Source organism: Vulpes vulpes, chromosome 13 (genome assembly GCF_048418805.1).
Source record: "Vulpes vulpes isolate BD-2025 chromosome 13, VulVul3, whole genome shotgun sequence".
In the NCBI taxonomy this organism is placed as follows: Eukaryota; Metazoa; Chordata; class Mammalia; order Carnivora; family Canidae; genus Vulpes; species Vulpes vulpes.
Genome location: NC_132792.1, coordinates 43,962,976 through 43,982,910, shown reverse-complemented (window position 1 = coordinate 43,982,910; position 19,935 = coordinate 43,962,976). Strand labels below are relative to the sequence as shown.

Sequence of the window (19,935 nt, the reverse complement as noted above, 5' to 3'; positions counted from 1 at the left end):
AATGGCTTAAAGACTTAAGGACCTGAAACTATGAAACTTCTAGAAGAAAACGTAGCTTCTTGACATCAGTCATAACAATGATTTTTTTTTTTTTTTGGATTTGATACCTCAAGCAAAATCAACAAAATAAACAAATAGAACTACATCACACTAAAAAGCACCTACACGTTGAAGGCCACCATCAACCAAACAAAAAGGCAACTTATGGAATAGGAGAAAATACATACATATCATATATCGTATAACTGATAAGGGGTTAATATCCAAAATACATAAAGAACTGCTACAACTCAGGAGCAAAAACCAAACAATCCAATTAAAAAAATGGGCAGAGGAGCTAAATAGACTTTTTTTTTTCAAAGAAAGATACACAAATGGCCAACAAATACATGAAAAGGTGTTCAACATCAGTCATCTTCCATGAGGATGTAGCAACAGTACATATTAACTTACAGTATAATTCTTCATTCTAGGCTATTGCTAACCACCTGAAATGCTTGGCTTGTTAGGGTGGCAGGAGCTGTGTGAGACCACGGAGATTTCAATCCATATAAAAAGCTTGTTCTACTTCCCCAAACTTAATGCATCAGTCCTTGGAGTTGATAAAAACACTACTATAATTCTAAGGTACAAAGTTGTCTCTATTACAAAATTTGAAAAAAGACATTTTTTTTCTTACCATCTCCCTTTAACAGAGAAAGAAGACAATTTTATCATTTCTACTTTGCAGATTGGAAAACTAGGACTCTAAGAAGCTCAAAAGAGAGGCACACCCACCCAGCTCAGTTACCACCAAATAAGTCGTCCCATTCTAGTTAAGACCTATCCACAAGCTTGAGGAAGTCTTCCATATTGTCTCTTCTAGTACTAGAATAATATGTGGGTGACATCTTCCCCCCTGAAATGCATTTCATTTGGGTCATTTCAGTTCGAGGAAGCCTATGGTATAATGGGGGAAGAAAGTATGCTCTGATATGTGTATGATCTTCCAATCTATTTGGCAAAAAAAGAGCAAGGTGAAGAATACTGTATATGTTATACTATCATTTTTGTAGGAAATTATTGAAAGATAATATGAACAGAAATCTGAATAGGCATCAAAACTCTTTGGAAAGAATGAGTATCATGGATTTTTTTCTGAGGAGGAGAACTAAATAGCTAGACCTGTGGTAGAGGCACGAGTTTTTCATTTCTTATCCTTTTATACTTTTAGAATTTTGAGCTGTGATTATTAAATATTCAATAAATAAAAAGCCACATTTAGAAATGAAAAAAAATTACCATAAGAGATGACTGAAGATTGAATAATACTGTCACACACACAAAAAAGTGGAGTTCTGTACATTTTATTCAACAAATTTAGGCCATAAAACCTTTGTAATTTAAATCCTTTCTAGAGATTTAATGAATGTATCCCAGAGGAAACTTGATGTAAATGCTTGATAGGAAATGCTTTTCTGTGACTTCTTTATAAAATCCTCAGTTATCGTCTCCTCTTTACATTTGGATTGTATCTGCAAAGAAAGAAAAGTTAAAAGCTATCTAGATAAATGATGGCATTTCTTTCACTTTTAAAGTAAAAGGGTTTTCAAAACATGGTTACACTTTGGCAAACACAATGAGAATGACAATTTTATCCTTAGGATCTGATATTAAGCACGGACATTTTTACTTTTATTTATCCTTTTGATGTTGGTTTGATGAACATTTGGAAAAAGAGAACATCAACAATAGAGAAAGTCCTATAAAAGCATTAAAATAATTAATGAAAACAATTTAAAAATAAAATACATGTTTACACCTCTCCTAGTCTGGCTTCAGACTCCTTCCACTCTCAACTAATGTAGAAGATTTTCACAAAAGAGTATAATGAGCCTACAACAGATTTGCTTCATATAATTTTCTCCTACAGTAATTAAACAAATTTAACTGGCAACCATATAGTAACTTATGAAAAATCAGCACAGTCAGCATTTTAACCCCAATGATATATACACTGTCAATAATGATCTTAAAAGACTCAAACTGGCTACAAAAGAGACTCAAAAATACAGTAGTTCTTGGTTCTGCCTTTACATAAATTTGGGAGTGTGTTATTCTCCCCTAGCCAGTACCTATCTATAAGTAGATAAAGGTAATCTGATTTTATACTATTTGTTTTTGAGAGCTAATTTTATAAGGTTTTGGGCCTGCAGGAATGCTGAAAACGTGTTAAATCAGAATTAAATTGTAATCGACCATTATAACTCCTCTAAACCTCCCACAAAACACTGATTTGAAACTCTAATCCAGCCTTTTGTTTTTATGCTTGTGCCAACTAAACCTGAACAAATGCTCTGGTATGTTATTTGTCTTAACTCAAAACCCATTCACTCATGATTCTACTCAGAGGTGAAAATCTCACAAACATTATCAGCCAAATTCACCAGTTCAGGACCCTTCTTTTGCATGAATGCCTTTACACAAATTTTAAATATCTTGTGATAGAGTTCAACTGAATCAACCCTAAACCCTGAAGACATATCCAGCAAACCCAAATGAGGGGTGCTCAAGTAGTAAACAGAAATACATACATTAAAAACAAAACATTCTTTAGGTGAAGGGACTGATTATTTTTTCTCTTTTTAAAAAGATTTTATTTATTTTAGAGAGAGAGCACGCACGCACATGCGAGAGAGAACAAGAGAAAGAGCAAGTGTGCGTTGTGTCAGGGAGGAGCAGAGGGAGAAGGATAAGCAGATTCCACACTGAGCTCAGAGCCCGATGTGGGGCTTGATCCCACAACCCTGAGAGATTGTGACCTGAGCCAAAATTAAGAGTAAAAAAAAAAAAAAAACAAAAATGAAAAAAACAAAATTAAGAGTCAGATGTTCAAGCAACTGAGCCAGCCCATAAGACAGAAGAAATGAATATTTAATCTCTGTGAATAAAAATTGAATTTTATACACATCTCAAAGATTCATGAGAAAGATGAAATTAAACTTTACCTGAAGAGATCATCAGCAAGAGACTCTTCTCTTGCATGCTGGTTTTGCACCTGTCAAAATTAACATAATTTGAAACATTTGTTCAGTGATGAGTACATGGTTAATCAACTCCTACACTGGGTGGTCAGTCATCTCAGAGATTTCCACATCCGGGAGGTCAGCAGGTCTACGAGTTCTGCTTCTAGGGTATTTCCCCCGTTCATCAGATCCTCTCCATTTTCAACTTCATGCCAAGATTACTACAAAAGTACTCTACTTAAACAACCTTTCCCAGCCAATCCCCTTTCCAAAGGCAACCAACATATGTATATATTGCTAGCTTGTTGAGTTTTGAATTTTTTTTCCAGGAGAACCCTTTTACTACATGAAATATCATTGTTTTGAGGTCATAGGACTGATGAAGGGGCTGAGAGGGCAAAATCTATCCCACTTTCAACTACAGCAGCTCTACGGATGAAGTGGTTTTCATCCCCAAGGTCCCAAACCTGGGCTCTGAAGCTGCAGCTGAACTCTTCACTGCAAAGTTTTTTTTTTTTTAATTTAAAAATTTTTTTCAAAAAAGATTTTATTTATTTGAGAGAGAGAGAGAGAGAGGGTGAGAGAACGCATGAGCATGAGCAGGGGAACGTGGGGAGAGGCAGAGGGAGAGGGAGAAGCCAGGGAGACTGATGAGGGACTTGCTCCCAGGACCCTGGGATTATGACCTGAGCCAAAGGCAGACGCTTAACCTACTGAGCCACCTTGCACCCCACTGACAAAGTAATTTTAAACACAGACTCATCGGGAGGCCTGGGTGGCTCAGCGTTTGAGCATATGCCTTCAACTCAGGATGTGATCCTGGGGTCTGGAATCGAGTCTTGTGCTGGGCTCCCTTTGAGGAGCCTGCTTCTCCCTCTGCCTATGTCTTTGCCTCGCTCTCTGTGCCTCTCATGAATAAATAAAACCTTAAACACACACACACAAACTCGTAGTAGACTCCTAACGCATCTTTGAGAGTTAGGACCGGAAAAACTCTGTGCTGGGTGCATCTTTCTAAAATCTAGCTATGATCCTATTGTGTGCCATTCAAAGGCCTTCAGTGACTTTTTCCACATACCAAAGAAAACACAAACTCTTGAGTTTGGCCCCGAACATGGGAAAGGCTCTTCATAACCTGGCCCCATTATCCATTCTCAATCACTTCTCACGTCCCCTCTCACGAACACTGTTTGCCAGTTAAAACTGAATCACAAAACTACCAACTAGACTCGACTCCCTTCCTAACAAATATTATTTTCCCCTCTGCCCAGAAAACTACCTCCTTTTTCTCCTCTTCCCATATCTGACAATCTTTCAGCATGCATTAACTTAAGGCCTACTATGTGTCCAGGAACATGTTCTTCACCCTTTACCAATGGTTTTCAATCTTCTTCATTTATTTTTTTTTAATTTATTTATTTATGATAGTCAGAGAGAGAGAGAGAGAGAGAGAGACGCAGAAACACAGGCAGAGGGAGAAGCAGGCTCCATGCACTGGGAGCCTGATGTGGGATTCGATCCTGGGTCTCCAGGATCGCGCCCTGGGCCAAAGGCAGGCGCCAAACCACTGCACCACCCAGGGATCCCAATCTTCTTCATTTAAAAGTACAAAAATAGGGCAGCCCTGGTGGCTCAGTGGTTTAGCACCACCTTGGGCCCAGGGCCTGATCCTGGAGTCCCAGGATCGAGTCCCACGTCGGGCTCCCTGCATGGAGCCTGCTTCTCCCTCTGCCTGTGTCTCTGCCGATCTCTCAATCTCTGTCTTTATGAATAAATAAATAAAATCTTTAAAAAAAATAAAAAATAAATAAAATAAATAAAAGTATAAAAATAATATCTGCTATGAAGAACTCCCATAAACCTTTAGCTACACAACTTACAGATGCCCATCGATTTCTCCCCTCTGTTATAATTCCCTGTATCTTATCTTCATTAAAAGGCTGAATGTACATACTGTTTATTTTTAGGGTTAATAACTTACATTTGTATATTTTCCAGATACTATCTTAAAACTCTTCCTAAAACAATCTCATTTGATCTTCATATAACTTCATTATTGTTATTGGATTATTATCCCAGTTTTAATCAACAAGGAAACAAAGACTTAGGTTAAGTAACTTGCAGGAGATCAAAATGTTGTCATGTGGAAAAAGTGGGATTTGACTAGGTCTCCCCGAGTGCGAGGAGCACCATCAATATTACACTGATTCTGCGTCTTTGGGAAGGGCTGAGAAGAATGACTTACAGGGATTCTTATAAAATGATTTTCAATTCATACAGTGAAATATCAAAATGATCTTATATATCTTTCCACATTTTCTAACAGGTATAGCAGAACATAAATGGGAGGACAATGATGTCCATAAAGCTGTCAAAAAAGCAGCTGGCATCATTATCGTATCGTATCGTAATTACTCTGAAAAGGCTTCCTGGAAGGAGATACTAATTTTACAGCCATAATACAGTAAAGAAAAATCAATAAGGATAAATCAGCTTTATGTGCCTTAGTAAAAACATTAAGTAAAGTAGTTTTAAGAAACAGAAATCTTCCTATTACTGGCATTTTTTAAAGGGTTGGGGAGAATTACATCTCCAGTCTTTCAAAATTCAAATCAAGCTGGATAGTGTCTCAAAGCATTATTATGTTTAATGCACAAAATGAAAATATCCTAAATCGAAGGAAACTTCAGGAATGTATTCAGTGGTTATGAAAGCCAAGCCTGGTTTATAGCAGAAGTAGAGAAAGAAGAACTAAAAAAGAAGGAAAGGCAAAAAGTACTTAAGAAGAGTAGCTGGGACGAGCCTAGGGAAGAGGACACCACGACAAGAGCATACTTCTATACACACACTGCAGCCGCACAACGAAGTCAACTCTCTCATCTTATTTTTTTTAAAGATTTTATTTATTCATTCATGAGAGACACAGAGAGGGAGAGAGAGGCAGAGACCCAGGCAGAGGGAGAAGCAGGCTCCATGCAGGGAGCCCGACGTGGGACTCGATCCCGGGACTCCAGGATCACACCCTGGGCCGAAGGCAGGCGCCAAACCGCTGAGGCACCCAGGGATCCCTCAACTCTCTTATCTTAAAGAGTAAATCCAACCTACTGCACCTAAAATTGCTCTAGTAAAAAGAGGGTCTGGTGGAGGCTCTCTACTAATTCTAATCGAATAAATCAAAGTCAGAAAAAAGTCAGCAGCTACACTGTCGTTCTCTCAATTCCTCTGCAGCCAAGAACAAACAAAACCTTTCAGCCGTAATAATCAAGAACCCACAGACTTGAAAAAGGCAGCCTGCAGAGAACCCAAAGATTGATGCAATACGTTCCTACCGGTGCCCCAGCCCATTACACAAACTAAAGCCAAACCTGAAAATGCTTAATAATACTCCACATTTGGGGAAAAGGAGCCTGAGCAGGAGAGAGAAAACACTGCTGGTAGACTGCTGGAAGGGACGCTTGGCACAGGGAAGTAAGCGGGACTGACACTGACCAAAGGCACAGGCTCCATGCAGCCCTGACAAATCAGGAAAACCACCTAAAATGGCAGGTTACTACTGTCTTCTGGGGTAAGATATACACTCCCTGGTATACATTTAATCCCAGTCCCTGGAAGGAGCAGCACAGAGCTCCAGCTGAGCCCTTGCTTTCCTGGATTCATCGTCTCCAGACACACTAAGAGCTTGGGTAGGAGTAATTCTGATACTTCACTTTTTGCCTCACAGTCTTTGTTTTTTTTTAATTTCTATTTAAATTAATTTAGTTAACATACAGTGTATTATCAGTTTCAGGGGTAGAGTCTTCAGTGATTCATCAGTTGCATGTAACACCCAGTGCTCATCACATCACATGCCCTCCTTAATGCCCATCACCCAGTTATCCCATCCCCTCACCCTCCTCCCCTCCAGCAACCCTCAGTTTGTGTCCTACAATCCAGAATCTCTTCTGGTTTCCCTCTCTCTCTGATTTATCTTATTTTTCCTTTCCTTCCCCTATGTTCATCTGTTTTTTACTTAAATTGCAAATAGGAGTGAAATCATATGGTATTTGTCTTTCTCTAACTTATTTTGCTTATGCTAATTTTGCTTATTAGTATAATATACTCTAGCTCCATCCATGTCATTGCAAATGAATGGCAAGATTTCATTCTTTAATGTTTGAGGAATATTCCATTGTGTATATTTATCCATTCATCTGTATTTTTTATTTCAATTCAATTAGTACACCATTAGTTTCAGATGTAGAGTTTAATAATTCATCAGTTGCACAAATGGTCTTTAGATTATAATCTCTGCACACGATAGCATACGATACTTCACAAAGTAAACAAAGTACCTGGTCAGAGTATTTTACTCTAAATAGCTGCAAGATGAAAGAAACTATAAACTACATTACCAAGGGGGGGGGGGGGACAGCAACTGGAACAGAACATGCAAGATGCATGAAGAACCTAGTCTGCAAGAAATAACCCAAGGATAAAAAAAACGAAGTTACTAAGAACAGGAAAGCAATACAAACCAAAAAGTTAGATGACAAAAAAACACAATGACAATGAAAAGAGAACAAATGCTAACAGACTGAGACCTATTAACACCATTTCAGAATCAAATGAATTAGAAACACCTAACAGTGACTGTTTCCACTGCTATAAATGTTTTATAAGTAGCATCTTATTTAATCCTTAGAAAAATTCTGTGAAACAGAGGTACTATTATTGTTCCCATTTTGCACAGAAAGAAATGTAAGCATAAAGAAGTATAAGAAGTAATATGCCCAAGATCACATCGCTGATGAAGAACACAACAGACACAGCTGAAATCTGAATTTTTGACATAGTAAAAGAGCTTAAGAAAACCCAGTGAATGCAGAAGAGATGGATGTGGAGGGCAAAGGTGATCTAATAAAAGGATAATTATGTCTTAAATGTCGACAACCCAGCAAATATAAAAATGCTTTCACAGACATAATAAGAGTTCCTTGAAATAAAAAGACCTGCATCTGCAAATCAAAATAACACACTGTACTCCAGGAAAAACAAATGGAAAATTGATATATTCTCATCATTAATGACTTGCAAGCCTAAGAAGGAATGCTGCAGGCATGCAAGTACTTTCTAAATAGGACTGTCCTAAGATGGGGGGAGGGGGGTATGGGGGGAGGGCTGAAGTACAAATAATTTCCTGTTTACAGCAGGGAGCCAAAAAAAATATATCTAAAATCAAAATAGGCAGCTTGAAACAAGTACTGATTCTAACCTGACAAGGGTTCGTTTTTTTGGTTGGTTTGGCTTTGGTCATATTTATCATTGCCTGGTCTTGGATCTCAGGAAATAAAATACCTTGAAAAGAAGAAACATTTGCAAAAATTTAGCAATGCTTTCAGCTTTACTTCCTATCAGCCTCTCTTTCTCTCTCTCTCTCTTCCCACTCTGTCCCTGGCTATTACTCCTCTTCAATAAAGAAGTATCTGGAATAATTCACTTAATGTTTAAATAGGTAATTTCTGGACTCTGGGATTTTCACTTCATCATTCTTTTGTGTACTATCATAATTCCATATGTATTTGATCAGTAATCTGTATATGTTTGACCATATAAATATAAATGAACCGATAAAATGACTGGGATTTGCTTTAAAATACTCCAGAAAGAAAAGAAAAAAAGTTGGGAAAGAGAACAGATGAATGCTGATATTTGTTATAGCTGTTGTTTGGGGTTTGTTTCACTACTCTATTTTGTGTATGTCTGAAAAGTTTTCATAATAAAAATTTTAAGAATTTGAACTACATATAAATAGTTACTACTTAATAACTTACCAATATTATTTAACAATTTTTCTTACTTTCTTAAAACTTATAAAGACTCTGGGGGGAAATGAGATAGATCAGTAACAACTGCTCATGGGAGGAGGCACCAAGGCGAGTCTCCCACAGCAAACAGTTGTCAATAGTTACAACTGACTTGAGACTCCCTCCTTCACCTTTGAGACAGTGCGCTCATGCATCATTAAACCACAGTGCAAAAGTGCAACCACAGAGAATGAAGTTAAACTCTAATCTTGTAACACTTATGAAAATGAACTCAAAATCAATTCAAGATCTAAATATAAGAGCTAAAACTATAAAACTCTTAGAAGAAAAAAAGGCAAAGACTTCCTGACATTGGATTTGGCAAGGATTTCTTGGATATGAGGCCAAAAGCACAGGTAACAACAACAAAACTGATAAACTGAACTACATCAAAACTTAAGATTTCTGTGCATCAAAATAAACAACAGAGTGAAAAAGGTAACACAGAGGAAGGGAGAAAACACCTGCAAATCATACAAATCATACATCTGATAAGGATTATCAGAATACATAAAGAACACCTCTAATTCATAACAATAAAAAAAATCAATCTGATTAGTAATAGGAAGAGAGCTTTTTGAATAGATATTTTTCCAAAAAAGATACACAAATGGCCAACAAGCATATGCGAAGGTGCACAATATCAATAATCATTAGGAAAGTGCAAATCAAAACCACAATGAGGTTCACATGAGTTAGATGCCCACTATCAAAAAAACAAGTGAAGAATAACAAGTGAGAATAACAAGTATTGGAGAGGATATGGAGAAACTGGAACCGTTGTGCAGTATTAGTGACAATGTAAAATGGAGCAGTTGCTTTGGAAAACAATAATGGCAGTTCTATAAAAATTAAACGTAGGCAAAAAAAAAAGAGATACAAGAGAATAGGAAAAAGGTGGAACTCAGTAAAATAATGCCTGAGAAATCCTTGGAACTACTGAAAGATAATTTCTAGATTCCGAAAGCCCAGTACATTTACTTAGTATGTAACACTGATAGTATTTGCAATGACCCCCCACATGACTGTACAACCATCTTTGAATTGTTATCCCGTTAGCTTTCTTTTTCATTTTTGTACGTTAAGTCTCTTTTCTCTCCTTTACATTAGGATGTAAAATTCATTTTTTTTTAAGATTTTATTTTATATATCTGAGACAGAGAGAGAGCAGATGAGTAGGAGGAAGGGTAGAGGGAGAAGCAGACTCTCCACTGAGCAAGGTGCTGGACGAGGGGCTTGACCTTCATCTAGGGTCTCTCATTTGCTCTAAGGAAACCATGAGGGACCAAAATGTAAACCAAGCAAGTCACCAGGCCCCATTTCCTACTGACCTCCATTTCCTGCCTTAACCATTCTTCTAATTCTGTATTCTTCCGAGCATGATGAGCTACTAGATCTGATCCTCCAATGATGCGTGGAAGTTTTCCTGCTCCAGGAAACGTGACCTGTTAAATAGTAAAAGTTTTAAGGTTAAATGCATTAACAAATTAAGACCATCTCATTTTTTTTTCTTATTTTAGAAAGAGAATGAGTGTGTGAGTGACTGGGGAGGGGAGGGGAGGGGCAGAGGGAGGAGAGAGAGAATCTCAAGCAGACTTGCTGCTGAGCAGAGTATCCAATGTGGAACTTGATTTCATGACCTTGAGATCATGATCTAAGATGAAATCAAGAGTCAGCTACCAAGCCAGCTAAGCCACTCAGGTACCCCTAAGATCATTTTTTAAAAAAGCTTAATAAAAATTAAAGAGTATTAATTACATATAACTGCCAAAAATGTTTATATCCTATAAATGAAAGTGAGAGAGAGATAAGTAACTATGCTAGACCCACGTTTTTGCCCTATTTTTTTGGCTATTGCTATACCCAGATTTAGATATATCACTGGGATTTATGTACCAAGAATTTAATTAAGATTTTTAATTGGGAGTTTTATTAAAAAATGGCCTTACCTCATCACTTAGCATTTGAAGCAACTTAATGTGAATATATAAAGTATATTTTGTTCTAAAGGTTTCTTTTTTTTTTTTTATAAGATTTTATTTATTTATTCATGAGAGACAGAGCGAGACAGAGACACAGGCAGAGGGAGGAGCAGGCTCCCTGCAGGAAGCCTGATGTGGGACTCGATCCAGGGATTCTGGGATCACACCCTGAGCCAAAGGCAGCCGCTCAACGACTGAGCCACCTAGGCGTCCCTCTTCTAAAGATTTCAAAGTTTAAGCTTTGTCTAGAACTCATGGAAATGCACGTCTTTAAAAGTTTCCAATCGAGGCATCTGGGTGGCTTTGGATCAGCTTGTGACCCCGGGGTCCTAGGATCAAGTCCTGTATCAGGCTTCCCACGGGGAGCCTGCTTCTCCCTCTGCCTCTGTCTCTGGGTCTCTCATGGATAAATAAAATCTTTAAAAAATAAAACTTTCCAATTTATGTATCTCTAGTAAAAGATGCTAGAGATGACAACAGTTTATATTTTTAATTAAAATTTTGTTTATCAATAAACAGGTGCTAAAAATATTGTGAAAATGCAAATGAAGCTCACTGCTAATATTCTATTTAGGAAATAATAAAACCTTAATATCTATGGGACATACCTTTAAAATTTCAATATATGAAGTGGAAAGGTAATTTATTTATATTTATTTTTTTATTTGAGAGACATAAAGCATGAGCAGGGGGAGGAGCAGAGGGAGAAGCAGGCTCCCTGCTAAGCAGGGAGCCCAATGAGGGGTTTGATCTCAGGACCCTGGGATCATAACCCTGAGCAGAAGGTAGACATTTAACCATCTAAGCCACCCAGCCCCCCAGAAAGGGAATTTTAAATTAATTTTCATCATTAAACATACTTTAAAGACACAAAAGAGCCATGTTATTGGATTCAGGTATATAAAGAAAATAACAAATTCTTTCATTAGAGCCAATCCAGTTAAATCATCCCACCACATAAATTTTGGTTTGAATTTTACAGTCTCAAAAAAAATTCCTTAGTCAAAGATATTAATATTTTTTAAGAGTTTAAATTTTTTCCAAACTACTTTCTAGCAGTTTGTACTATTCTGTATTTCTTGATCATCCCTGGGGCCAAAAGTGAGTATTATTGCTTTATCTTTGGTAACTTCATTAATTAAAAAAAAGAATAGTACTTCTTTTGAAGTTTGATTTAACAATGAGACTTAGTAACATGATATTGAACATGAAGTAACCATACAGATAAGAATGGCCCATATGGTATTCATGAGCCACGCCTGTGGGACGGAAAAGGGTAAGCGGGTGCCATCTAAGTGGGAAATATTTCCATCTTCCACTATAAGAGATGGAGTTTAGAAACTTTTACACACGGTCGTAGTAGGTAAAAAACTAATTTAACTGACAAGTGTTACTAGTAGCTCACATTAGAGAGAAAAAGCTACAACACCTCATAGTACAGTGAGAATCATACAGATCATAGTCTAATAAAAAGCATTCTTCCACAGAAATCACCTTTGACAAAATTACTGAATTCTGATTAAATGCTTAAACATAAGATAGTGGTCAGTAGTAGATATGGAATAAAAAGCAAATATTCCAGAAAAGACAACAAAAGAATACAGACTAGATCAGAAATATTCTTTTAAACATACTGGTAAGTTAAAGATCAGTTCCTAGAGGAGAAGAAACTCAGGTCTGATAATAATACTCAGGGTGCATACTTATATTTTTTATATATATATGTAACAGTAAAGTGCCTACTTTTCATTGTATTTAATGTGTTTAGCTCTTTCATAAAGTCCTGAGATAAAGAACCCCTTCAGGTAGACACAGATCACTATTAGAAGTAGAAGGACTCTATCAATTTAACACAAAGCCTGCCTCTTAAGGTAGGGAAGGCCAGAAAAACAGCACCCTTTGAAGAATTCAGTCTTGGTGAAGTCTGCTTCCAAATATTTATTATATATTTATTCACATATTCAATACCTGTCTGTTCATGTCCTTCCTACAGTAATTTTAACTGCTTTAAGCAGAAGAAATAACACCAGTTTTCAATAGGAATTGGTTTCACTACTTAGCATCAACGGTATTCCTAAAAACATTTCAAACACTGCCCTCTTGTGATATTTTAAAGGAATATCATACCTTTTTGAATTTCTTGAAATTCTTTGGTTGATCATAATCACTATTTACACTGGATGCGTTTCTGGGGTTAGAGTTATTAACCACCAGTGATCTAAATTCAGTCAGTAACACCTTCCTTGGAAGCATATCACCATCATCCTCAAGTTCATCTTTGATCTTAAATGGAATTAAGATGGATACATAAGCAAAAAAAAAAAATAAGGAAAAAGAATATTATTTGTCACTTGGGAATCTACAAAGAAAAGTTCAAATACCTGAAAAAAACAGTACAAAAAAGGTTTATTTCTGGCACCTAAACTTTGTATTTGGAATCAGATCATATCTACTTCAAACCAGAAAGTTACTCAAATAATATGCAATTTTAGAAATATTTATAATATGTATGATAGAAGCATACAGCATTTTAGTGTATTCTAATATCATCCCAATAAATAATTTATCTTCTTGTATATATTTTCTTAGCAAGAAATCTCAGTTTTGTCTACTTTTCATTAAAACCATAAATTAGCATTATTGCACAATCTGTTCTATAAGTTCTCATCTACTATACTTAAGCTTTCTTGCTTTCTTGGATTTTTAGTAATTTTTATTTTATTATTTTTGACACCTCCAAACATTATTAATTCTGGATACACTACCTTACTGACTGAAAGCCATTTTTTAATTGCAGATTAAATCCTTCCTGCTGCTAGATAAGATTCTTTATCTCATGAAATACATCAAAATTACAGAAAGAGAAATGATTAATACTAAGAATGTAAACTGACATAAATTGATGAGACATTGGTCCTTAAGTCTAATTTTTATAAAAATAAAAGATTTTATAAAAATAAAAATTTCCTCACAGATAGTTCTTCTTTAGTTGACCACAGTGACTCACTCTTGAGCTCACATTTCTTCTCAATTTCATTTTCTTGCTAAGGAAATAAAAAATACTGTTCACAGAAATTATAAAATGGTACCTTTAAACATATTTATGTTCTTGACACAGTTATGAGACTGACAAGTAACCTTCCTAGAGAAGCTAGGAGATGAGAATAGAAATATATAGAGAAAAAGATATTGTAGTATGAGTAACAAGAGCAAAGATTTGGAAGCAATATAAATTCATATAAGTTATTTTACAGTATGAGAAATGATTCTAAGTGAATAAAAAATAGCTATAGTATTTCATTAACAGTTGATTTTAAGCTTACAAAATAAGATTTCAAAAAGAAAATACCAAAATATTTACTATGGTTATCCACAGCCAATAGGATTATCAACAAATTTTTATGTTTGTATTTTTTATATTTCTACATGATTATGTATTACTGTTACAGTCTAAAATAAAAACAATTTTAAAGGATTCTATCTAACTTTATACTTAAAATTTAATTTTGAATCACCCTTAATCCAGGAAAAAGGAAAGAGGGTTACTTCATTGCTCAATATATCTGTGTGCAATAAAATGGAAATTGTTTTGTATACAATCATGCTCTCCTCCACATTCATATATCCGGACCAGGTTCCAGATAAAAGCATATTACACAGATGGATTTCTGAAACTGTCAGTAAAAACTATAGTCCCTTGGGATACAATAGGGGCACATATTGTTTTACATCAAATTTTGAAAGATGCAGTCATAAAAATTCAGAAAAATTGTAATAGAAAAGTTGGAAAGAATGGGCAGAAAAACAAATGTACGTACTTTGTATTTGCCTAGGAACTAAAGAGAATTAATGTTTTCATTTATCAATAGTAAGATTAAAAATTTATACTCCAAGCCTACCATGTTACCTTTTCACTGTTTTCATATGTATCCCCCACTGGAAGTTATCACAGTCAGAGCAGTTTACTCCCCCACAGCTCGTCCCCATCCTGCTCTACTCCCTCAAACTTGCTCATCCTCTTGAGCAAGTTACTTCCTAGCTCGGCGAATCATTGCTACAAACTACTCAGGCACTCAGAGTCTAAGTTTGGGAATTATTCTATACTCTTTCCTCTCCATTTCTCAGGGTGAGTCAATCACCAAGTCCTGGAGAGTCTCCCTTTTAAAGGCCTATCGAACTTACCCTCTCGACCGCCTTTCATGTTAGCACACCCACCACGTAGAATAACTGATTATAGGACACTCTGAGAAAGCTGACAAAAGCAACAGCGAAAAGAGCGGAGTAGCCCTGTGTTTTTGTCCCAGTTCCAATCCTAGCTAAGTGACATTGCCCAGTTACTTACTACCTCCCACTATCAGTTTCCTAATCAGTTCAATACATTAGTGCTGCCACTTTATTGCAGGGTTGCTGAAAACAGAATGGTGGTGCCAGTAAGTGGTAGGTATTACACTACTAGGCTTTGGAAGGAGAGAAGATGAAACCTTAATTTGTAATAGGAAAGTGGAATAGGGTGATGAAAAGATGCTCTGTGGGTGCTATTCAGAAGAGGAACATAAATAAAGATAATGCTTCATGTTTGCATTTTATGGAGACTAGGAAATTTTAAGGCCAAGACTCAGCCACAGCGGTCATATATTTACATATAAATAAGGATACACGCCTAGCAGGAGTATGTAGCCAGCAGCTTTCTACTTCAGCTTGTAGAAGATCTTACAGGGGGGCGCCTGGGTGGCACAATCGGTTAAGTGTCCAATTCTTGGTTTCCGCTCAGGTCGTGATCTCAGGGTCCTGAGAGCAAGCCTCAAGATGGGCTCTGAGCTCAGCAGGGTGTATGCTTGGGATTTTCTCACTTCCTTCTCCCCCTTAGCTCCCACTCTCTCTCTCTCTCTCTCCCTCTATAAAATAAATGAATTTTTTTTAAAGAAAATATTATAGATGTGTTAGAATCTATATTTAAATTTCAAAATAGAAAAAGAGCAGTTCTACTGTTAACATATTTTAGAAATTACCTTTCTGAAATATACGTATTTAGTATCACATTTTTGCCTTAAAATTGCAAAAAGTTTTTTAAATGAAAGGATTAAGAATTTTTTTCCAATAATCACTTCCATAGCAAGAAAAATTAAGCACAATTCCTTTAATCCATGAATATGTACAAGGACTTTCCAACAATAAATTCTTAAAGTGATAAAAATGGAAGAATTAAAAATAATCTCCATTGTTTGAGTAAGACTGATGAATTGCATCCAACTCAATTTCCTGGATGTGATACTGTACTATAGTTATACAAAATGTTACAATTAGAGGATAAAGGATGAAAAGTATATTGGATCTCTCTATATAATTTCTCACAACTGCACGTGAATCAACAATTATCTCAAAATACAAAATTTTCAAAAATCATCTTAATACTGAAAGTCAAAACACTTCTCTAACAGTTTCTTACTAAAAATGTATAGTGTTAGAATAAAGTGATTTAACTTTTAGTTTACCCAAAATGTATCACAATCAAATCACTATTCATACTCTTCAAAAGTCTTCTAAAACATATTTATTTTACACTGTATTTTTTTTAAATATTCTATTTATTCATGAGGGACACAGAGAAAGAGGCAGAGACATAGAGGGAGAAGCAGGGAGCCTGGTGCGGGACTTGATCCCAGACCCAGAATCATGACCTGAGCTGAAGGCAGATGCTCAACCGCTGAGCCACCCAGGTGCCTTACACTGCCTTTTTTTTTTTTTTTTTTTTTTTAGAATGTTATGGATTCCAAAATAGTAAAATAAGGACAGGGAAATCATGCTGCAGAACCACAGAGCAAAATATAATGACTGTATTCCCTGATATCATTATACAGTATGTAAACCTTGGCTATTAAGTGAAAGGTCTTCAATAAGTCTGAAGAAAGAGAAATTAAGGAATTGATCCCATTTATAATTGCACCAAAAACCATAAGATATCCAGGAATAAATTTAACCAAAGAGGTAAAAGATGTGTACTCTAGAAACTATAGAACACTTTTTGTTTTAAAGATTTTATTTATTTATTCATGAGAGACACAGAGAAAGAGGCAGAGACACAGGCAGAGGGCTCCCTCCAGGGATCCCCCCAGATCACACCCTGAGCTGAAGGCAGAGGCTCAACCGCTGAGCCACCCAGGTGTCCCTAGAAACTACAGAACACTTATGAAAGAAATTGAGGAAGACACAAGGAGATAAAAAAATTCCATACTCATGGATTGGGAGAATAAATATTGTGAAAATGTTAATGCTACCCAGGGCAATCTACACATTCAATGCAATCCCTACCAAAATACCATGGACATTTTTCACAGAGTTGGAACACATAATTCTAAGATTTGTATGGAACCATAAAGGACCCCGAATAGCCAGAGGAATGCTGAAAAAGAAAACTGGGATGCCTGGGTGGCTCAGTAGTTGATCGTCTGCCTTCGGCTCCAGGGGTGCTCCGGGGTCCTGGGATCTAGTCCCTTATCAGGGTTCTGTGGGGAGCCTGCTTCTCCCTCTGCCTCTCTCTCTGCCTCTCTCTTTCTGTGTCTCATGAATAAATAGATAAAGTCCTTCAAAAAAGAAAAAGAAAAAGAAAACCAAAGCTGGGGCTATCACAACCCCTGACTTCAAGCTATATAGCAAAGCTGTGATCATCAAGACAGCATCTGTTGGCACAAAAACAGACACACAGATCAATGGAACAGAATAGAGAACCCAGAAATTGACATTCAGCTCTATGGTCAATTCATCTTCAACAAAGCAGGAAAGAATATCCAATGGAAAAAAGACCATCTCTTCAATAAACAGTGTTGGGAAAACTGGACAGCCACATGCAAAAGAATGAAACTGGGCCATTCTTTTAACCCATACACAAAGATAAACTCAAAAGGGACGAAAAACCTAAATATGAAACAGGAATCCATCAAAATCCTAGAGGAGAACACAAGCAACAACCTTTCTGACCTCAGCTGCAACAACTTCTTGCAAGATATGTCTCTAAAGGCAAGAGAAACGAAAGCAAAAATGAACTATTGGGACTTCATCAAGATAAAAAGCTTCTGCACAGCAAAGGAAACAGTCAACCAAGCTAAAAGGCAACCTAGAGAATGGGAGAAGATACTTGCAAATGACATACTAGATAAAGGGCTAATATCCAAGATTTAGAAGAATTTACCAAACTTAAGACTCAAAACACAAATAATCCAGTCAAGAAATGGGCAGAAGATATGAACAGACATTTCTCCAAAGAAGACCTACAAATGGCCAACAGGCACCCAAAAAATGCTCACATCACTATCACCCAGGAAATACAAATCAAACCACAATGAGATACCACTTTATGCCGGTGAGAATGAGTAAAATCAACAAAACAGGAAACAACAAATGCTGAGGAGGATGTGGAGAAAGGAGAACCTCTTAAATTGTTGGTGGGAATGCAAGCTGGTGCAGCCACTCTGGAAAACTGTATGGAGGTTCCTCAAGAAGTTAAAATAGAGCTACCCTATAACCTAGCAATTGCACTACTGAGTATTCACCCCAAAGATACAGATGTAGTGAAAGAGCACCTGCACCTCAATGTTCACAGCAGCAATGTCCACAATAGCCAAACTGTGGAAGAGGCTGAGATGTCCTTTGACAGATGAGTGGAAAAGATGTGGTTTATACATACAATGGAATATTACTCAGCCAACAGAAAGGATGAATACCTACCAATTACATCAACATGGATGGAACTGGAGGGTATTGTGCTGAGTAAATTAGGTCAAATGGAGAAAGACAATTATCATATGGTCTCACTCATATGTGAAATATAGTAATAGTGCAAGGGACCATAAGGGAAGGAGAGGAAACTGAATGGAGAAAAAAAAAAGAAAGAAGACAAACCATGAGAGACTTTTAAGTCTGAGAAACAAACTGAGGGTTGCTGAAGTGGAGGCGGGTGGGGAGGATGGGATAACTTGGTGACAGGCATTAAGGAGGTCACATGATGTCAGGAGCACTGGGTATTATACTATATGTTGGCAAACTGCATTTAAATTAAAAAAATAAATACAAGAAAGGTCTTTTTAGATACACAAAAGACTTTAATGGTTCCTGTATCACTAGTGTGTAATGTTCATTTCCTGGTCCTCCCACTCTGGGATCTAGTGCCTGATTGCTTGGGCAACCATGAGCTCTGGGAAAATGTGCAGTCAAGATAGCAGAAATGAGTAGCCATACAGGAGGAACCAAGGAGGTCTATTATTAAACTCACAACCATTTTCAGAAAGACTATGGCCACTGTGAGCAGTGGACCAATCTGGGATAGAATTTAAGAAAAAGAAAAAAAAAAGGCTATTAAAAACTAAAGGAGGTAATAAAACAAGAAGAGAAAGAAAATAAAAATACATCAGAAAAAAACTAGAAATAAAAACAGCGGGGAGGAAGGATATGGCAAGGGAAGAGCATTTTCAAAAGTGTATACAAAATAATATAGAGTCTAATTTTCTAAAGATTAAGTGCTTAGAATATTAAGTGGTCTGAAAACAGATTTTGGAATAGTCTGAGCTAAAGTAACAATGTAAATTTGCAACACAACTAGAGTAAATCTATCTTCATAAAGAGACATAAATTTATTAAACATAAGAAATCATCTCTTGGACTTCCACTATAGGGGAAATTGCTAAACTTATAGAATAGTAACTTATAGGTTATATGAACCACTTAGTTCAATTTATCTTTTCTGTAAAGTGCCAGCTAATTTTTGATAATAAAGAACCCCTCTTTCTCTGAATTTCTCAATTTGACCAAAAGATATCTCAGTATTGGGGCAGCCCTGGTGGCTCAGTGGTTTAGCGCCGCCTTCAGCCCAGGGTGCAATCCTGGAGACCTAGGATGGAGTCCCATGTCAGGCTCCCTGCGTGGAGCCTGCTTCTCCCTCTGCCTGTGTCTCTGCTTCTCTCTCTCTCTCCCTCTGTGTCTCTCATGAATAAATAAATAAAATCTTTAAAAAAAAAAAGATATCTCAGTATTCACTCTTTCTTCCTTACTTAACTAATACTGTTTGTTAGGGACAGCAATGCGCCAAGCTTAAAACATTTCCCATACTCTCTT

General features: G+C 36.6%; 1 protein-coding gene across 2 annotated transcripts in view; it reads right to left on the bottom strand.

Moving 5' to 3' along the window:
* Positions 1-1,330: 1,330 nt before the first annotated feature.
* NBN (nibrin) overlaps positions 1,331-19,935 on the bottom strand; it is a 59,360-nt gene continuing 40,755 nt past the window's right edge. For both annotated transcript variants that reach the window (XM_026013357.2, XM_026013348.2), the window contains exons 12-16: positions 13,803-13,874; positions 12,958-13,113; positions 10,180-10,293; positions 2,988-3,037; positions 1,331-1,514 (exon numbers count right to left, since the gene is read on the bottom strand). In XM_026013357.2, coding sequence (XP_025869142.2) covers positions 1,484-1,514; positions 2,988-3,037; positions 10,180-10,293; positions 12,958-13,113; positions 13,803-13,874 — 423 coding nt within the window. In that variant the 3' untranslated portion in view covers positions 1,331-1,483. The remainder of the gene's footprint in view (positions 1,515-2,987; positions 3,038-10,179; positions 10,294-12,957; positions 13,114-13,802; positions 13,875-19,935) is intronic.